Source organism: Oncorhynchus nerka, linkage group LG3 (assembly GCF_034236695.1).
Source record: "Oncorhynchus nerka isolate Pitt River linkage group LG3, Oner_Uvic_2.0, whole genome shotgun sequence".
In the NCBI taxonomy this organism is placed as follows: Eukaryota; Metazoa; Chordata; class Actinopteri; order Salmoniformes; family Salmonidae; genus Oncorhynchus; species Oncorhynchus nerka.
In genome coordinates, this window is record NC_088398.1 from 57,595,417 (window position 1) to 57,616,775 (window position 21,359).

General features: G+C 41.3%; 2 protein-coding genes across 2 annotated transcripts in view; both read right to left on the bottom strand.

The window, feature by feature from the left end:
- The window catches only part of LOC115116424 (titin-like), a 131,097-nt gene extending 123,251 nt beyond the window's left edge, over window positions 1-7,846 (bottom strand). Inside the window, 5 exon segments of the mRNA XM_065005707.1 lie at window positions 446-543; window positions 1,171-1,458; window positions 4,055-4,258; window positions 4,750-4,853; window positions 7,640-7,846. Of these exon segments, the coding sequence (XP_064861779.1) occupies window positions 446-543; window positions 1,171-1,458; window positions 4,055-4,258; window positions 4,750-4,840 (681 nt within the window). The 5' untranslated portion in view covers window positions 4,841-4,853; window positions 7,640-7,846.
- A 6,969-nt stretch (window positions 7,847-14,815) lies between these two features.
- Window positions 14,816-21,359, bottom strand: part of LOC115111357 (coiled-coil domain-containing protein 141-like) — a 50,096-nt gene continuing 43,552 nt past the window's right edge. The window contains 5 exon segments of the mRNA XM_029637326.2: window positions 14,816-16,970; window positions 17,663-18,582; window positions 20,205-20,550; window positions 20,839-21,020; window positions 21,192-21,323. Coding sequence (XP_029493186.2) covers window positions 16,685-16,970; window positions 17,663-18,582; window positions 20,205-20,550; window positions 20,839-21,020; window positions 21,192-21,323 — 1,866 coding nt within the window. The 3' untranslated portion in view covers window positions 14,816-16,684.

Sequence of the window (21,359 nt, forward strand, 5' to 3'; positions counted from 1 at the left end):
TTTTACAAAGCTTTCATGCTTATCAAACCATTCAGTGACCACTCATACCCTGTGGATGGGGGCATTGTCATCCTATGGGGGGCATAGCCATGGTAGCTAAAATAATGGCCTGCCCAGCATTTTTACACATGACCCTGACGGGATGTTAATTTCCTAATTAACTCAGGACCCACAGCTGTGTGGAAGCACCTGCTTTCAATATACTTTGTATCCCTAATTTAGTCCAGTGATTCCATTATTTTGGCAGTTACCCATAGATAGATAGATAGATAGATAGATAGATAGATAGATAGATAGATAGATGATAATGCATTTCTGCTTTGGTTGGAGATGTAACACGTTGCTGTGTTCATTAAACAGAAGGCGTTGTAGTCGAGTCTACTTAGTGACCCTATAGGGTTAGGTTATCACAAGTTATTTTAGATCATATTTAATGTATATTTACCCTTGTCTCAACTCTGGTCTGGCGACTCTGAGAGGAGGACCTCTGAGAGGAAGATGAAATGACGGTTTTAGTCTTCTTGGCAGGCACAGCTTCTTCACCTGAACAGAAACAAATATAAAGATGCATTTCCCACCAAATTATTGAACATGATGACAAGTTGTGAATTCAAAACTGTTGTTCAAATTCAGTTCAGGCAACATGTCAATATAGAATTCACTGGGCCTATAACAGTTTCCATTAAAAAAATATTTAAAACTTTTTTTTTTTTAAATAACAGTTTCCATTCAGTTTTAATGCATTGACAGACTGGCTCATTGAAGGCTAGGTCCCCTCTTTATTTTTTATTTTACCTTTATTTAACCAGGCAAGTCAGTTAAGAACAAATTCTTATTTTCAATGACGGCCTAGGAACAGCGGGTTAACTGCCTGTTCAGGGGCAGAACGACAGATTTGTACCTTGTCAGCTCTGGGGTTTGAACTTGCAACCTTGCGGTTACTAGTCCAACGCTCTAACCACTAGGCTACCCTGCCGCCCTCTAGGCTAGATAAATGCTATTTTCTGTCCACAAAACATTAAGGAAATGCTCGATAAATAATTGAAACAGGAATTCTTGTAACTTCACTTTTATGAAAGCCTAACTGTGAGAAGGCTGTTACAATGTTGGATTCCAAAAGCCCAAAACACCATTTTAATGACAGTCCTAATCACAAATCAACTTTCTCACCTTGAACCAGCAGTTCAGCAGTGGAGGTAGCCCGTCCGCTGCTGTTTGAAGCATTTACAGAGTAAGTTCCAGAATCCTCTGGGAAGGCTTCGGCAATCAACAAACTGTAAAGGTCTCCTTCTTGAACAATCTGAAAGTCAGCGGAGCTCTGTATCTCGGCTCCCTCTCTGTAGAACTTTACCACAGGTGTAGGGATTCCTGTCACACGAACATCCAGTCTCACTTGGCTTCTTTGTCTCACGGTCAAACTCTGAAGTCTCTGAATAAAGTTGGGCGGCGCAGTCTCCACTGTAATAATAAATGGAAATGGAAAAATACATTTGATGGCAAAAAATAAATCAAAGGAAAATCGGTGGAAGTGAACTCAACTTGAGCAGCACTGAGATCCATTGGCTAGGGGAGATCGGGGGCAAACGTAAGTATTTTTTCATTCGGTCTACCCTGAGACCTTTTTAAATATGAAACTTAATCTATCTACTCTTATCTATCTAAACTTACATCTATCTATTCATATACCATGAATAGGTCTTTACAGAAGATCTTTGGATCGTTATATAGATTTGTATCCAAATGGTCTGATGGTTATGCCCGGGGTCAATTGAAGCACTAGACATTTTTACTTTTAAACGTGTTTACAAATGCATTTGCTTTGTGTCAAATATTATGTGGCTAATAGGCTAATTGTTTATAACGCAATCCATGTTTAGCATCCTAAGAATGCCAGTTCTGGCAGCCTGGTCTCAAAGACTAGACGTAACATAGTAAAAGTAGTTCTGTGACCCCCATATTAGTACAATTTGTTATATTTGGTATAGTTTCAAAAGACAGAAGTTATTTAAACCCAAAACTGAACAACGGATGGGCGTATAACGTGGACGTCAAGCAACCCAGAGGTTGCGTGTCCAAATCCCATCAAGGACAACTTTAGAATTTTAGCAACTTTGAAACTATACATACACATTTTTAGCTACTTAGCAACATTTAGCATGTTAGGTAACCCTTCCTCTAACCCTTTACCTCTTGGTGTTAGGGGGCAGTATTTTCATTTTTGGAAAAAAACGTTCTCGTTTTAAACTGGACATTTTGTCAGGAAAAGATGCTAGAATATGCATATAATTGACGGCTTTGGATAGAAAACACTCTAACGTTTCCAAAACTGTAAAGATATTGTCTGTGAGTATAACAGAACTGATGTTGAAGGCGAAAGCCTGAGAAAAATGTGCCCCAGGTTTTGAAAGTGCTGCGTTCCAATGACTCCCTATTCAGCTGTGAATGTACCATCAACGAGCTTACGCTTTCTACGTATTCCCCAAGGTGTCTACAGCATTGTGACGTAGTTTTACTCATTTATGTTGAAGAATAGCCGTAGGCAGCCACATTGCGTAAGTGGTCACATGGTGGCTCCGAGAGAGATTCTCGCGTAAAATACAGAGGTAGCCATTACTCCAATCGGTCAGAGTGAAAAATGAATTGTCCCGACTGATATATTATCGAATAGATATTAGAAAAACACCTTGAGGATGGATTCTAAACAACGTTTGCCATGTTTCTGTCGATATTATGGAGCTAATTTGGAATATTTTTCGGTGTTGTGGTGACTGCAATTTCCGGGCGATTTCTCAGCCAAACGTGAAGAACAAACGGAACTATTTTGCCTACAAAAACTATCTTTTGGGAAAAATGAACATTGGCTGTCAACCTGGGAGTCTCGTGAGTGAAAACATCCGAAGTTCAGGTAAACAATTTAATTTGATTGCTTTTCTGATTTCCGTGACAAGTTTGCTTGCTGCTAGGAAGGCATAATGCTATGCTAGGCTATGATAAACTTACACAAATGCTAGCGTTGGCTGTAAAGCATATTTTGAAAATCTGAGATGACAGGGTGATTATCAAAAGGCTAAGCTGTGTTCCAATATATTTCACTTGTGATTTTCATGAATACAAATATTTTCTAGGAAGATTTATGTCCGTTGCGTTATGCTAATTAGTGTCAGATGATGATAACGGTCCCGTTCACGGGCTGGGCGTCACTACAGGTTAACCCCTAAGCTTAACCCTAACCTTAACCCCTAGCCTAGTTAACGTTAGTCAGAATAAATAGGAATTTGTAACATATCATACAAATTGTAATTCGTAACATATACGAAATGGATGATGGACATCCACAAATGAATACATACCATACGTAACATATCATACTAATTTGAGTGTCTCCGATTCACATTTACTATGTTACATCTACCCCTGAGTCCAGGCTGGTTCTGGAGGGCAAGATGAGAAATTGATTTAAATTGGGTGCCACTTTGATCGCACAACTCAAGAAGTTAACTTGAGGGTGTAGTTTAGTCACTAGGAATAGTTACAGTGCATTGATCATGATTGCGCTCGCTAGCAGGTAAATCTGAAGAACAACTTTATCCAACGTTATATGTAATCTGTAAACTGAAAAAATCACACGCAAACAAGCATAGCTCCATTTAGAAACATAGCTCCAAAACCTGTCCATCTTAGGTACAAACAGCAGTTTCCTAATTCAATATTCTTATTATTGGATGTGTAAAATGTAAACACCACTGCAGCTATCACTCTCATCACTGAAATGAAGTGCTGTTAATTGAGCAAGTCAGTAAAGACAGAAGTAGCTATTAATGAAGGGGCATGCGGCCTACAGTACTTGTGGTCAGTCACTTCAATGGGAGAGGCTGCTTCTAGAACTTTATTAATGAATACTATGTTATCTTTGGCTGCCCTTTATGCTTGCAGCCATGATGACTCTTTAGTATGATGCAGGACACTGTCTAAAACTGCAAGCCAAAGCATTGGCTAGCTAGAACAACCTCAAACAATGCAAACACCACTGTTTTATCAACTCTGGTTCTCTCACCTGTAACAAGAAGTTCAGCGGTGCTAGTGGCTTGTCCAGCACCATTGGTGGCTCTGACAGAAAATCTTCCACTGTGTGCGGCTGTCACAGCAGGGATCATCAGAACAGCGCGGCCATCGCTGAACGAGATCTGTGCGCCGGGCAGAGCGGCAGCGGAAAGAACCTGGCCATCACGGAACCAGCTCACCTCAGGAACTGGAGAACCTTTAAATCAAGTCAACGTTCTAGTCAGCACAGCAGAGCTGATGATGATGGTGATGAATTTGGTGATGATTTTAAACTCATAGCAAGCAGTTACAATTCAGAGCAAAGTTGAGAAAAGGCCAGCAATATCACATAGGGCAGGCTTCCCAGACACAGAATAAGCCTAGATCCAGAACTAAAAAGCATTTTAAATAGAGATTCTCCATTACAAAAGCTTTTTACTCTAGGATTAGGCTTAATCTGTGTCTGGGAAGCCTGCCCTATGTGATATTGCTGGCCTTTTCTCAACTTTGCTCTGAATTGTAACTGCTTGCTATACCTATAATTGGGTACTTATTACTTGTGTAATCACCTCATAAAATGTTGCTGTGCAAAGGCTTTATATCTGTATGGGGTTTTACATCAATGATTCAACATATTTATATCTATGTTTGAACAGTCAGCTCTATCTATGAGGTACAGTTTAAAAGGAACATAAAATATCTCCTTACCACTAACTTGTGCTTCAAACGTTGCAGCACTACCCTCTAGTGCCACAACGCTTTGCAGAGGCTGTGTAAATGTTGGCGCCTGTGTAGACATTGTGGACGGCACCCTAAGAGACACAACAGAGCAGAACATCACCAAACCATCTCATACACCATAAATCTTTGATTTGATCTTTTACAGTAGTTGTATGGTAAAATCCCTAAACAAAGCATACCCACACATTTAAACTCTGAGTTTATTTTAGCCACCGAGGGCAGGTTTCCCAGACACTGACTACGCCTATTCCAGAACTAAAAAGCATTGCCAATGGAGATTCTCCATTGAATGGGCCTTTTATTCTAGGACCAGGCTCAATTGCTGGCTGGGAAACTCACACTGCTTGTGTCACATCACCAAACCAATGAAAAATAATCTACCTTTCTTTTACATCTTTTACAATAGTTTTATGGCACAATCTCCAAACAAATCATATTCTACATTTGAACTCTATTTTTATCCTTTGAGAGTCTTATGTCACTTGTGTCACATCACCTAACCAATGAAGATGATTTTTTTATTTGACATATTTTACATCTGCAGAAAAAATACATACATCAAATGAACACAGAGCCTATTTTTTGCCAGTGAGAGTCTAATGACGTGTCATATCCAGCACCTGGCTTACTGCGTCCTGTCACTTGAGCTATCAGAGGCTCCATGGGGTCTGGGTGTTAAGCCAAACACCAGGGCCACAGCTCCCTGTGACAGCTCACAGACAAGACAGTAACAACTGGGGTAGGCCATCATTGTAAATAAGAATTTGTTCTTAACTGGCTTGCCTAGTTAAATAAAGGTTCAATAAAATTACACATTTAAAAATAAGTATTCCTGTAAGTACAGTGTAACAATACTGTAATTACTCAATTTTACACTGTAAGTACACTGTACTTAGGGTAAGGTAAATGTTACCAAAGGTAACTAATACGTGTGTATTAGTGCTTCTACACCTGCATTGCTTGCTGTTTGGGGATTTAGGTTGGGTTTCTGTACAGCACTTTGAGATATCAGCTGATGTACGAAGGGCTATATAAATACATTTGATTTGATTTGATTTGATGTGTAATAGATGCTTTATAACTCCAACTGACCAGGACATATCCATTGACGTCCCTTGATGTTTAAGTCTAAAAATGTCAGCCATTAGGCCTACAGTTACACTAGGGCTGCTAAACAAAACATATCCCTTGACTGGGCGTATGTTAAAGCCCTAAAATGTCTGCCGTTGCCATTACAGTTACAACACAATCCATGAATTCATCTTTAAACAATAGCTGGATAAGCTATCAACATGAGGTTTTGTAATCAAGTATTAATAAACCAGTCATGAATTTATAAAGGTGATGTGTCTTATCCAACTATTTCCATTGTTCAAAACACTGTAAGGTTAAAGCTTTACATTAGGCCTACAGAGAGAACAGCTTAAACTCAGTAGGCCTGTACTTTCAATCCAGTACAGGCCTAGAATCCAGAATTATACTGACATACATTATTCAACCAAACATATGAGCCATTAAGCACTATTGTATCACATTAACTTAAATCCTTAGATACATACGCACATTGAATATACACTGACTGTACATTACATTAGGAACACCTTCCTAATATTGAGATGCACCTCTTTTGCCCTTAGAACAGTCTCAATTCAAAGGGGCATGGACTCTACAAGGTGTCGAAAGGTCCATGTAGACTTCATGTAGACTCCAATGCTTCCCACAGTTGTGTCAAGTTGGATGTCCTTTGGGGGGTGGACCATTCTTGATACACATGGGAAACTGTTGAGCGTGAAAAATTCAGCAGCAATGCAGTTCTTGAAACACTCAAACCGGTGCGCCTGGCACCAACTACCATACCTCGTTCAAAGGCCCTTAAATCGTTTGTCTTGCCCATTCACCTTCTGAATGGCACACATGCACACTCCATGTCTCAATTGTCTCAAGGCTTAAAAATCCTTCTTTAACTCCTTTAGATACACTGATTGAAGTGGATTTAACAAGTGACATCAATAAGGGCTCATAGCGTTCACCTGGATTCACCTGGTCAGTCTTTGTTATGGAAAGAGCAAGTGTTCCTAATGTAGATTCCTTAGGCCTTAATGAAACACAAAATCACACCTTCCATTGAATGGAACATATATGAAGCTAGCAGATAACAATTATTCTTAAGCATCTGAATATATATCACTCCAGAAAGTACAACTTTGAAATACTTGACCTCTAGAAATCTCCATAGTCTTTTTTGTGATCTCAATGGCAGGACAAATCATTAAACAATGGCCACAGTATATACTGTTCAGAAAGTATACATTGGCTCAACAATTAACTAAGACATTGCCATATCAATCAATTATAGCCTTCATCACATCGATAGTTTTCATATTGTATGAAAACTATCCAAAATTGTTAACATCAGATGAGACATGTAACAGAAATGTCAGACTCTAAAAATACTCTGTACCAGGCTTGACTGACAGTCACCATGTGGCACATAACTGGAGGTGCAACTGATAGCCCTGCTGCCCATTTCCTTAAAAAGACATTGCGACCCAGCTGGGACACCACTCTAATGCTATCAGGGGCTATTCTGGGAGCTTCTCTAATCATTGTACCATATATAAATAACCTTGAAAATGATAAGCATTAGTTCTAAATTATTTCAATATTTAAAATGAAACGTTCTTAACGTGAAATGATTCCCATAATATATTTTGAGACACTTGACCCCAATTAGGTGCAAATCACCAGTTGTTACCTGTTATTCTTTGGGAATTATTATATACAGATAATAACACAATATTAATTGACAAACACTGCATTGGAACAGGTCAAAGTTTAATTAACTAAAGTTACTTACTTGTATCCACAAGAGTGCCTAGATTTGATGGGGCGAAGCCCAGAAGTTGTATTTCTTCAGAAACAATCTCCTTATCCAGAAATGTCAGAAAATCCAATGTGAGAACAGTTTAGCCTCAAAGAAACCCAAAAAAACAAAACCACACAGTGTAGCTGTGTAGTTTTGCTCTTTTTCCTATGCAATCCCTACACCCGAGGCAAGGCTGGGAATGCTCCAACTGCTCAGAAGTGACAATATGGTTGTGTTACTTTTTATACCCCTGGGCAAATCCCCATCATCAGTGCATCTGCTCTCCTCATTGGTCTGCCACCCAGAGGGGATGATGGGAGATTGGAATCCATTTTATGCAAGCCCAAACCTGTCACTCACTTTACTTAACATTGTCCAGTCTCTGTTGTCAATGTTTGCGTTCATCAGACTTACTTTTAACACAAAATTTAGCTTTGAATGACTTTCCTTTTAAATAAGAACAATCTTTCATATCCCCAAATGCTACCACTATGTCAATTTCTGTTCTAAAATGTAAAAGTACTTACTGAAATTAATTTATTGACCAAATGGAAAGTGAGGCTGTGCCTGTCACTCAAGTCTTGGGCTACCCCCATCACATCAGTAGCTTGACTGGAACAAATTATGCCATCAGAGGGACAGGGGAAGTGTTTACATATGGCTGCTAAATACTTGTGGCAGCTATGTTAGTACGTGTAAGTTTTCCTGTCTTCATATACAAAGTCTGCATCATAGTCTGTACCTATAAAATATTTCCCAGTCTGTATCTAATGATTTCTCATTGTCATATATTCTCTGACACAAAAAACATGCTCACTCACAGATTATTCTTCAAAACATAAAGACTGAAATAGACAGCACTCCAATAACACATTCAGATATGTATTGGACAATACATTAGAACGGAATTAATAAAAAAGTATTTCATGCCAGTCTTTCAAACTCCAATTAATACATTGTCTTTATTTAAGTCCCCAGACTCCCTATTTTCCCTCCTGATCATCTTACATTTTTATCTTGTTAAACTTGTTGAGGATGAATTAAGTGTTTTCCCATCTGTATTTTCAGTGTGTTGATCATGACGACTGCCAGGGCTTTGAGACACTTTGACTCGGCCCTGCCAGGGGAACACAGACAACAGAAGTTGAGAAGTCACATTTCTTGAAATATTAAAATCACCCGTCCCAAATTCACATTTGTGGACAGTTATGTACTCAGGTTAAAGAAAAAATGAACTTTTCTTGTTTCAAACACGTAGAGGATTTTAAAAAATGTAAGGGTTTACCTGCAACTACCATTGACTACCACTTTTGTAGAACACCAGACTTCACCTTTCATTCTTAGCAACACACACATACTTCCCAGAATCTGGCACAACAACACTCCTTTTTAGCAGAACGTGAGTGTTACTTTGCCTTTAAATCGGACATTGTAGGGTAATAAAGTTTTTTTCATCTGTTCAAGAAAAACCCTCTTTGGATTAGCTGTAGGTAGGCTAAATACACCCTGCAAACATGTAGGGACCGTTTCCCAGACACCGACTAAGCGTAGTCCTGGACTTGTGTGCTTATGTGTTTTACAACTCAAATATTATCAGGTCCAACAGGAATATGAGCAATGACTTTTATGTGTAATGTCGACTTCTGTTTTGAAACATGCCTGTATGTCCTGACCTTTTTTTGTGTGGAAAATTGTGTTACTTGGTATTCACATAACGTTCTTTAAAACTGTCATGTAAAGTTCAATAATGTAATTTTACAAGCCTGTTCTTCTGTTTTTAAATTGTCTGATGTATGTATGTTGTACGTTTGTGTATAATGTTTTCAAGTTTAATTGTTCACCTGCCCGCCTTCACCACAAGCTACAACCACACTATCTTTTAACCACATGACACGGGGAGCAGACTTTCCGAGATGACACACTCCAGGAAGAGATCTCTTCCCACCAGGATACCCTTATGTTCTGGCTTTGACAAGAACTGATGAGTAGATCCTGGGAATACCAGCTTACACTATGTACTGTATCTTTGACATTGTTAGGCTGGGGAGACCAGGTTTAACTATTTACCGTATGTATGGCATTGTTAGGCTGGGGAGACCAGGTTTAACTATTTACTGTATGTATGTAACGGTGTTCCCGAAATGCAGCGTGTTGGTTACTCATGACTTTAATGAATGAAATGCGGTACATGAAATAACTCAGAATACAAAACAACAAACAGAACGTGAAACTAATTACAGCCTATCTGGTGACTACAACACAGAGACAGGAACAAACACCCACGAAATACCAAGCGAAACTCAGGCTGCCTAAATACGGTTCCCAATCAGAGACAACGAAAGCACCTGACTCTAATTGAGAATCGCCTCAGGCAGCCAAGCCTATACCACACCCCTAATCAGCCGCAATCCCAAATAATACAAACCCCAATACGAAACATAACATATAAACCCATGTCACACCCTGGCCTACCCAAACATATGACAAAAACACAAAATACAATGACCAAGGCGTGACAATGTATGACATTGTTAGGCTGGGGAGACCAGGTTTAACTATTTACCGTATGTATGGCATTGTTAGGCTGGGGAGACCAGGTTTAACTATTTACTGTATGTATGACATTGTTAGGCTGGGGAGACCAGGTTTAACTATTTACTGTATGTATGACATTGTTAGGCTGGGGAGACCAGGTTTAACTATTTACTGTATGTATGACATTGTTTGATTAGGTCAAGTAGGTCCAGCAGGATATATTCTTCAAATTAGATGAGCTTGTGCTTTGTTCAAGGTGAAGGTAAGTCAATCAGTAGACACAAATGTTTACCAAAATAAAGTCTCAGAATGAATTGTCTAATTACCGTCAATGTCTGCTGAGTAACTGCAGGAATTAAATGGGGTGTTTGCATGTCAAATACTAGTGATTTTATCAAGAATAGCCACTCTGAAGCAAGCTTCCAGAAAATTGGAACGGAAATGGCGCCACACCAAACTGGAAGTCTTCCGACTAGCTTGGAAGGACGGTACCGTGCAGTACCGAAGAGCCCTTACTGCTGCTCGATCATCCTATTTTTCTACCTTCATTGAGGAAAATAAGAACAATCCGAAATTCCTTTTTGATACTGTCGCAAAGCTAACTAAAAAGCAGCATTCCCCAAGAGAGGATGACTTTCACTTTAGCAGTGATAAATTCATGAACTTCTTTGAGGAAAAGATTATGATTATTAGAAAGCAAATTACGGACTCCTCTTTAAACCTGCGTATTCCTCCAAACCTCAGTTGTCCTGAGTCTGCACAACTCTGCCAGGACCTAGGATCAAGAGAGACGCTCAAGTCTTTTAGTACTATATCTCTTGACACAATGATGAAAATAATCATGGCCTCTAAACCTTCAAGCTGCATACTGGACCCTATTCCAACTAAACTACTGAAAGAGCTGCTTCCTGTGCTTGGCCCTCCTATGTTGAACATAATAAACGGCTCTCTATCCACTGGATGTGTACCAAACTCACTAAAAGTGGCAGTAATAAAGCCTCTCTTGAAAAAGCCAAACCTTGACCCAGAAAATATAAAAAACTATCGGCCTATATCGAATCTTCCATTCCTCTCAAAAATTTTAGAGAAGGCTGTTGCGCAGCAACTCACTGCCTTCCTAAAGACAAACAATGTATACGAAATGCTTCAGTCTGGTTTTAGACCCCATCATAGCACTGAGACGGCACTTGTGAAGGTGGTAAATGACATTTTAATGGCATCGGACCGAGGCTCTGCATCTGTCCTCGTGCTCCTAGACCTTAGTGCTGCTTTTGATACCATCGATCACCACATTCTTTTGGAGAGATTGGAAACCCAAATTGGTCTACACGGACATGTTCTGGCCTGGTTTAGATCTTATCTGTCGGAAAGATATCACTTTGTCTCTGTGAATGGTTTGTCCTCTGACAAATCAACTGTAAATTTCGGTGTTCCTCAAGGTTCTGTTTTAGGACCACTATTGTTTTCACTATATATTTTACCTCTTGGGGATGTTATTCGAAAACATAATGTAAACTTTCACTGCTATGCGGATGACACACAGCTGTACATTTCAATGAAACATGGTGAAGCCCCAAAATTGCCCTCGCTAGAAGCATGTGTTTCAGACATAAGGAAGTGGATGGCTGCAAACTTTCTACTATTAAACTCGGACAAAACAGAGATGCTTGTTCTAGGTCCCAAGAAACAAAGAGATCTTCTGTTGAATCTGACAATTAATCTTAATGGTTGTACAGTCGTCTCAAATAAAACTGTGAAGGACCTCGGCGTTACTCTGGACCCTGATCTCTCTTTTGAAGAACATATCAAGACCATTTCGAGGACAGCTTTTTTCCATCTACGTAACATTGCAAAAATCAGAAACTTTCTGTCCAAAAATGATGCAGAAAAATTAATCCATGCTTTTGTCACTTCTAGGTTAGACTACTGCAATGCTCTATTTTCCGGCTACCCGGATAAAGCACTAAATAAACTTCAGTTAGTGCTAAATACGGCTGCTAGAATCCTGACTAGAACCAAAAAATTTGATCATATTACTCCAGTGCTAGCCTCTCTACACTGGCTTCCTGTCAAAGCAAGGGCTGATTTCAAGGTTTTACTGCTAACCTACAAAGCATTACATGGGCTTGCTCCTACCTATCTCTCTGATTTGGTCCTGCCGTACATACCTACACGTACGCTACGGTCACAAGACGCAGGCCTCCTAATTGTCCCTAGAATTTCTAAGCAAACAGCTGGAGGCAGGGCTTTCTCCTATAGAGCTCCATTTTTATGGAACGGTCTGCCTACCCATGTCAGAGACGCAAACTCGGTCTCAACCTTTAAGTCTTTACTGAAGACTCATCTCTTTAGTGGGTCATATGATTGAGTGTAGTCTGGCCCAGGAGTGGGAAGGTGAACGGAAAGGCTCTGGAGCAACGAACCGCCCTTGCTGTCTCTGCCTGGCCGGTTCCCCTCTTTCCACTGGGATTCTCTGCCTCTAACCCTGTTACGGGGGCTGAGTCACTGGCTTACTGGGGCTCTCTCATGCCGTCCCTGGGGGTGCGTCACCTGGGTGGGTTGATTCACTGTTGTGGTCAGCCTGTCTGGGTTGGCGCCCCCCTGGGTTGTGCCGTGGCGGAGATCTTTGTGGGCTATACTCGGCCTTGTCTCAGGATGGTAAGTTGGTGGTTGAAGATATCCCTCTAGTGGTGTGGGGGCTGTGCTTTGGCAAAGTGGGTGGGGTTATATCCTTCCTGTTTGGCCCTGTCCGGGGTGTCCTCGGATGGGGCCACAGTGTCTCCTGACCCCTCCTGTCTCAGCCTCCAGTATTTATGCTGCAATAGTTTATGTGTCGGGGGCTAGGGTCAGTTTGTTATATCTGGAGTACTTCTCCTGTCCTATTCGGTGTCCTGTGTGAATCTAAGTGTGCGTTCTCTAATTCTCTCCTTCTCTCTTTCTTTCTCTCTCTCGGAGGACCTGAGCCCTAGGACCATGCCCCAGGACTACCTGACATGATGACTCCTTGCTGTCCCCAGTCCACCTGGCCATGCTGCTGCTCCAGTTTCAACTGGCCTGGGCCCTAGGACCATGTCCCAGGACTACCTGACATGATGGCTCCTTGCTGTCCCCAGTCCACCTGGCCATGCTGCTGCTCCAGTTTCAACTGTTCTGCCTTACTATTATTCAACCATGCTGGTCATTTATGAACATTTGAACATCTTGGCCACGTTCTGTTATAATCTCCACCCGGCACAGCCAGAAGAGGACTGGCCACCCCACATATGCTCTCTCTAATTCTCTCTTTCTTTCTCTCTCTCGGAGGACCTGAGCCCTAGGACCGTGCCCCAGGACTACCTGACATGATGACTCCTTGCTGTCCCCAGTCCACCTGACTGTGCTGCTGCTCCAGTTTCAAATGTTCTGCCTTATTATTATTCGACCATGCTGGTCATTTATGAACATTTGAACATCTTGGCCATGTTCTGTTATAATCTCTACCCGGCACAGCCAGAAGAGGACTGGCCACCCCACATAGCCTGGTTCCTCTCTAGGTTTCTTCCTAGGTTTTGACCTTTCTAGGGAGTTTTTCCTAGCCACCGTGCTTTTACACCTGCATTGTTTGCTGTTTGGGGTTTTAGGCTGGGTTTCTGTACAGCACTTTGAGATATCAGCTGATGTACGAAGGGCTATATAAATACATTTGATTTGATTTGATTTGATTTGATTTACTCCTCTATCTGTTGCAAATAAATGTTCAGGCAGGCCAATCTCAAGCTATTATCTCAGCCCTCTATCACAGGACTGGAGCCAGCCTTATCATCTCCGGAGTGAAGTAGTAGTTAGTGGAGTGGGGAGATGGAGAGAGAGGTACATGGAAGTGAAGAGGTGTAACCTGAGAAAAGGGAACCACAGCTCGACCTGAGAGATTTTGTTACCCCACAACATACAGTACAACAGCAGAACAGACAACCTTAAAGGCACAGTCTGAGATTTCCAGTTATTAGTATATTTTTTTCAACTGTCTTACCTAATAACTAAAACATTTAACTTATTTTTGTTTTGTAAAACAAATCGTGAACTAATGAGGCAAAGCTACAAATCAAGTAATGTCATGCGAGGTATTCCTTCAACACTACAGATATACTGTATCTTTGAAACCAAGTGCTATTTGTATGTCAAAATGCCATGTGATCATTTTCGTTGCATATTTAATTGTGTTATAGGTGAGAGTAGTTTCATGTGGTTATATGATTTTAGTGTGGGCTCCCGAGTGGTGCAGTGGTCTAAGGCACTGCATCTCAGTGCAAGAGGTGTCACTACAGTCCCTGGTTCGAATCCAGGCTGTATCACATCCGGCTGTGATTGGAAGTCCCATAGGGCGGCGCACAATTAACTCAGCTTCATCCATTTTAGCCGGGGTAGGCTGTCATTGTCAATAAGAATTTGTTCTTAACTGACTTTCCTAGGTAGACAATTTCCCAGTCATAATGCAGACTAGTAAAATGCAAGAACTGAACACCTCAGTTCTCTTCCTACAGATCTTTCAATCTGAAATGTTTGATACATGTGCATTAAATTGTAGCTAGAACCATAAAACAGCTATGACAATGTAGTGGCAGAGAAAGCACAAAAAATACATACAACTTTTAGATATCAGAAGCATTACTTTATTTGAAAGACATTGATATTTAAGGGGACTTGGCTAACACAATTTACCATCATATCTCAAAGATTGAGACTTTTATAGGAAGGGCATACAGTGCTTTCGGAAAGTATTCAGACCCTTTCCCATATTTGTTACGTTACAGTGTTATTCTGAAAAAGATTAAAAACATTTTTTCCCTCGTCAATCTACACACGATACCCCATAATGACAAAGCAAAAACAGGTTTTTAGACATTTTTGCACATTTATACAAAATTTAAAAACAGAAATACCTTATTTACATAAGTATTCAAACCCTTTGCTATGAGACTCGAAATTGAGCTCTGGTGCATCCAGTTTCCATTGATCATCCTTGAGATGTTTCTGCAACTTGATTGGAGTCCACCTGTGGAAAATTAAATTGATTGGACATAATCTGGAAAGGCTCACACCTGACTACATAAGGTCCAACAGTTGACAGTGAATGTCAGAGCAAAAACCAAGCTATGAGGTTGAAGGAATTGTCCGTAGAGCTCTGAGACAGGTTTAGTTTGAGGCACAGATTTGGGGAAGGGTACCAAAACATTTCTGCAGCATTGAACACAGTGGCCTCAATTATTCTAAAATGGAAGAAGTTCGGTGCAGCACTGCACCAATCAGGCCTTTATGGTAGAGTGGACAGACAGAAGCCAGTCTTCATTAAAAGGCACATGACAGCCCGCTTGGAGTTTGCCAAAAGGCACCTAAAGGACTGTCAGACCATGAGAAATAAGATTCTCTGGTCTGATGAAACCAAGATTGAACTCTTTGGCCTGAATGCCAAGCATCACGTCTGGAGGAAACCTGGCACCATCCCTACGTTGAAGAATGGTCATGGCAGCATTGTTCTGTAGGGGTGTTTTTCAGCTGCACGGACTGGGGCAAAGGTCCACCATCCAACAGGACAACGACCCTAAGCACACAGACAAGACAACGCAAGAGTGGCTTCAGAACAAGTGGCTGAATGTCCTTAAGTGGCCCAGCCATAGCCCAGACTTGAACCCGATCGAACATCTCTCGAGAGACCTGAAAATAGATGTGCAGCGACGCTCCCCATCCAACCTGACAGAGCATGAGAGGATCTGCAGAGAAGAATTGGAGAAACTCCCCAAATACAGATGTGCCACGCTTGTAGCATCATACCCAAGAAGACTCCAGGCTGTGATCACTGCCAAAGGTACTTCATCAAAGTACTGAACAAAGGGTCTGAATACTTATGTAAATGTGATAATTCCGTTTTTTTTGGGGGGGGGGGTGCAAAAATGTCTAAAAACCTGTTTTTGCTTTGTCAATATGGGGTATTGTGTGTACAATGATGATGAAAAAAACTACATGTGAAATAAAGTCAAGGGGTTTTAATAGTTCCCGAATGCACTGTAATACAGTATTGAAACTGAAGAAATAGCTAAATTACTGTTTTTATCATTTATTAATAAATATACCTTATTCTCTCATTAATTGTAGGACATTTGGTCATAGAGGCACAGAATCAAATGCGCTAACTTAGATAAAAAGCAGATAAAATATAAGTATAATATTAAGGATATTTTGACTGAAGTTGAGATATAATTTGGTTTTATGCACAAATTAAACAATTGTCTAAACTACAAATAAATTAAGCTCACATTCATACACACAGTTGGTGTTTTGGGTGTAGTATGTAAGTGGTTATTGGGATCAGGTTCAGAAGTGACACCTCAGGCAGCCTTACAGATTTCACAGTTAAAATTAGGGTTATCCAGTGTACTAATGTGCAACATCAACACTACTTTCCATTACAGTGAGAGTGGAAAAGGGTCTGGCAGTGAAAAGCTTGATATAATATTTTGTATTACTTCATAACAGCAATGAGTACAGGAGGTACAGGAGAAAACACAGAGTACCAAAACAAGTGTGCCAGTCCAGCTTGAGAAGAGCGTAGTCGGGTTCGGGACAGCTGTTGTTACGTGCTTTCACCTGAAGAGCGGCACTAGAGGACAGGGTGCCGCTTGGGTTGACGGCCCGGCACGCATAGAGGCCTGCGTCGGTCTCAGTGACCTTCTCTACGAACAATGCATGTTTGCCTTTTTTTTGTGACAGCTCTATGTGCTCATCATTGGTCAGTTTCTCTCCATTCTTGAACCTGAAGCAAGAAGTGAATTATAACACAAAACACAATCACAACACAAGAAAGACACAAATCACATTCCTATTTATCAGAGGGTGAGCTGAAACACAATCAATCCAAGCAATTAGATTATTCAATGTTCTATTAAAGTGACAAATGATCGAACTTGTGTTATATAAAAGTTATGTTATTAAAAAGTAAGAAAAAAACAAACGTAAGATTAGTAAAAAAACTCACAAATTATTTGAGTAAAATGAAATGGAATAAATGTTTTCCACCAAAAATGACTTGAGTTTCACTATTCATGCAGTATATAAATCGATCTTATCATTTCTCAATGTGTCTTCTCCTCTCCACCTGAACGATCCTTTTGGAATTGATTTATAGAATACTCCAAACACATTGGTGTACAGTTTGCTTGTAGAATAAGCAGTGACCGTTTATGCTAATAACTTGTCATGTTAATGAAGAACAAAAAGAATAGAAATATTTGATTAAAATGAGAAAATTCTACTATTTATCACTTGCACCAAATACTCTGTCTCCAAAATGGCACCCTATTCCATATATAGTCCATTACTTTTGAACAGGGCACTTTATAGTAATGCACTTTATAGTGAATAGAACACCATTTCAAACACAGCCACTATGCTACTATTATATAAATATTGGTCTATTACTACAACTAATGCCTATGAGCTACCCACCATGTTAAAGTAGGCTCTGGAAATCCAGTGACCTCCACTTCCAGGGTCACAGGCGATCCCTCCATAACTGTGGGACTAGACAGTAGTTTGGAGAAGTGAGGAGGGCCCTGGCCTGCTAGGGTGCTCCCCACGGACCGGCTGGTACCAGGCAGCCTGATCTCTTCTTTGATGGCTGTTGGATTGCACAGGTCTGGGTCTTGGCCCGGGTCTGTGGGTGTGACTGCTGTGGTGGTTAATGGGGAGGGGGTAGCATGCGTGTTAAGAGAACGAGTGGTGGCAGCAGTGGGGAATGCAGAGGGCATGGCAGCTCCTCGGACCATCACGCTGCTTGGGTCATGCACACACTCCTGCGTCTCTGTGACAGAGCTCTCATGCACGGAATACACGGTCTGGTGGCACTCGTTTAGGCCTAGGGGGCCGACTGGTGGGAGATTAGGGAGGTTGGGGATTCCCTTGCTTTTCAGAATACTGGAGAGTGTGTTTGAGACCAGGATCGGTGCTGGGACAGTCAGGGTGCTCTGGATGAAAGAAGAGGACTCCTCTCTGAACTTGGTGTTGAGGCCGAATGTAGGAGAGTGGCAGCTTTCAGTCTGCTCTCTGATCCTCTGTTGGCTCTGGCTGTTGTTGTTTTCATTATTACGTGTGGAGCGTAACTGGTGGCTGTACTGGTTGATGTGAATGGTGTGGGACTGGGAGCTGAGACAGAAACCATCCAGGTCCAGGTCATTCTCTGATAGGACGATGTTGGACTCTGGGGTCTCGGAGAGCGGGGGCAGGGAGATGTCGTCGGGGGAAGTGCACTCATATTCGTCATTGGACAGGGACTCTTCTGTCATGAGGTTATGCCGCTGAAGGTTCCCCTCTGTCAGACCACCTGCGGGAGGCAGCAGGGGTGATACATCTTGGGAGAAAGCCTCGCCCTGCAAGGATTGGAAAAAATAAACAAATACACAATAATAGCATGTATTGTCTTCACTATATGTTTTACCTCTGGGTGATGTCATTCGGAAACAATGTTAACTTTCACTTATATGCGAACAATACACAGCTGTACATTTCGATGAAACATGGTGAAGCCCCAAAATTGCCCTCCCTGGAAGCCTGTGTTTCAAACATAAGGAAGTGGATGGCGGCAAATGTTTTACTTTTAAACTCGGGAAAAACAGAGATGCTAGTTCTAGGTCCCAAGATCTGACAATGAATCTTGATGGTTGTACAGTCGTCTCAGATAAAACTGTAAAGGACCTTGGCATTACTTTGGGCCCTGATCTCTCTTTTGACAAACCTATCAAGACAGCTTTTTTCCATCTCCGTAACATTGCAAAAATCAGAAACTTTCTGTACAAAAATTATGCAGAAAAATGTATCCATGCTTTTATCACTTCTAGATTAGACTACTGCAATGCTCTACATTCCGGCTACCCGGATAAAGCACTAAATAAACTTCAGCTTGTGCTAAACACAGCTGCTACAATCTTGACTAGAACCAACATTTTTTTATCATATTACTCCAGTTCTAGCCTCTAATTGTTGGGTTCCTGTTACGGCTAGGGCCATTTCAAGGTTTTACTGCTAACCTACAAAGCATCACATGGGCTTGCTCCTATCTATCTTTCCGATTTGGTCCTGCCGTACATACCTACATGTACACTACTATTGTCCGTATTGTCGGACGGGGCCACAGTGTCTCCCGACTCCTCCTGTCTCAGCATCCAGTAATTATGCTGCAATAGTTTGTGTGTCGGGGGGATAGGGTCAGTCTGTTATATCTGGAGTATTTATCCTGCCTTATCCAATGTCCTGTGTGAATTTAAGTATGCTCCCTCTAATTCTCTCTCTCTCTTTCTCTTCTCTCAGAGGACCTGAGCCCTAGGACCATGCCTCAGGACTACCTGGCCTGATGACTCCTTGCTGTCCACCTGGTCGTGCTGCTGCTCCAGTTTCAACTGTTCTGCCTGTGGCTATGGAACCCTGACCTGTTCACAAACCTGATGTGCTACCTTGTCCCAGACCTGCTGTTTTCAACTCTCTTTCTCTCTCGCTACAGCACCTGCTGTCTTTAACTCTGAATGATCGGCTATGAAAAGCCAACTGACATTTACTCCTGAGGTGCTGACCTGTTGCACCCTCTACAACTACTGTGATTATTATTATTTGACCCTGCTGGTCATCTATGAACGTTTGAACATCTTGGCCATGTTCTGTTATAATCTCCATCCGGCACAGCCAGAAGAGGACTGGCCACCCATCAGAGCCTGGTTCCTCTCTAGGTTTCTTCCTTGGTTCCTGCCTTTCTAGGGAGTTTTTCCGAGCCACCCTGCTTCTACACCTGCATTGCTTGCTGTTTGGGGTTTTAGGCTGGGTTTCTGTATAGCACTTTGTGACATCGGCTGATGAAAAAGGGCTTTTTAATACATTTGATTGATTGAAATTTGATGTATAGTCACATGCACATCCCTTATTCATGGGATTTTGGGCCAGAAAAAAAGTATGATAATAAGGTATGATAATTGGAAAGCCAATAGTCTTACTGAGGACTTACTGTAAGAAGACCAATCTGATCAGTATTAGAAGTATGAAACCCAGGGAAGTTCCTCTGAGCAGGGCCCTGTCTCTCCTTCTTCTGGAACTCTCTCTGTATATCAAAGAAGCTAGGAGCTGAAGTGAAGGCTGGGGGAGGAGGAAGAGTAGGAGAGGTGACCAGAGACTTGATCCCTGCCTGTTGGAGCACATGGACTTTCCTGTCCCTCTCCAGTGGTGAACAGGACAGGTTGAAGGTGTGTGTGCAGCAGAAAGAGGTGCTCAGCTGCTCTTTACTCTCCTGTGTTGACCTGCTGGTGATCGTCTCCACTCTGCTCATCTCTGAGTACGCCTTTTGTGTGTGATACCTATAATAATAATTATAATAATACATGGGTTGTATATAGCCCTTTTCATCAAACCAAAGTCTCTTTACAATAGCAAAAATATCTATATAATGAAATATCAACATAACAGAAAAAGGGGAGAGTGTGTGTGTTGTATGTGTGATCGCAAAGTTACTCAACCAGCCCTTTTAGGCTTTTTTTCTGCTCATACTCTTGTTTTCTTACTGTTACAAACTGTCTTTATATTTGTGCAAATAAACTAAACTAAACTACGTGTGGATAGTGGCGGAGATGCACGGTTGCAGGTACCTGCTCTCTGATAACACTTTGTTGTGATGTTCTGGGTGGTGTTTGTCTGGAAGGTCCTGGCTCCTTGTTTTGCGGATATGAGGTTTCTTGCTTCTTGTATTTTCTAATGTTTTGATGGGCACCTCTTTCCCGTTCCCTCCCATGGTTAGTTCAGGAGTGTGTCCAGTTTCTTTCAGCTCAGACTGAATAAATGCAGGGAACCCACATTTCATTTAACATACTATGAGTAAGCAATTGTGATACTGAAACTATTGTTTGTTTGTTTTTTACAGTTTACAGGTGGCGTCAGAAGTGGGATTCAAACCCACTGAAGCAGACAAAGTAGTGTCCTGTTTCCATCTCAATAAACTTACAACATCAAGAGACTCCTGGGGGTACATCTCAGCTTTCTCTGTTTCTTGGTTTGATTTTTGTTCTTGTTTGTTTTCCTCTTGTATGACATTATGCATTTTTTTTATTTCAGGCTCCTCCTTCACAGCCTCATTCTGAAATCAGAGGAAAGTCACATATTTTTAGGTCCT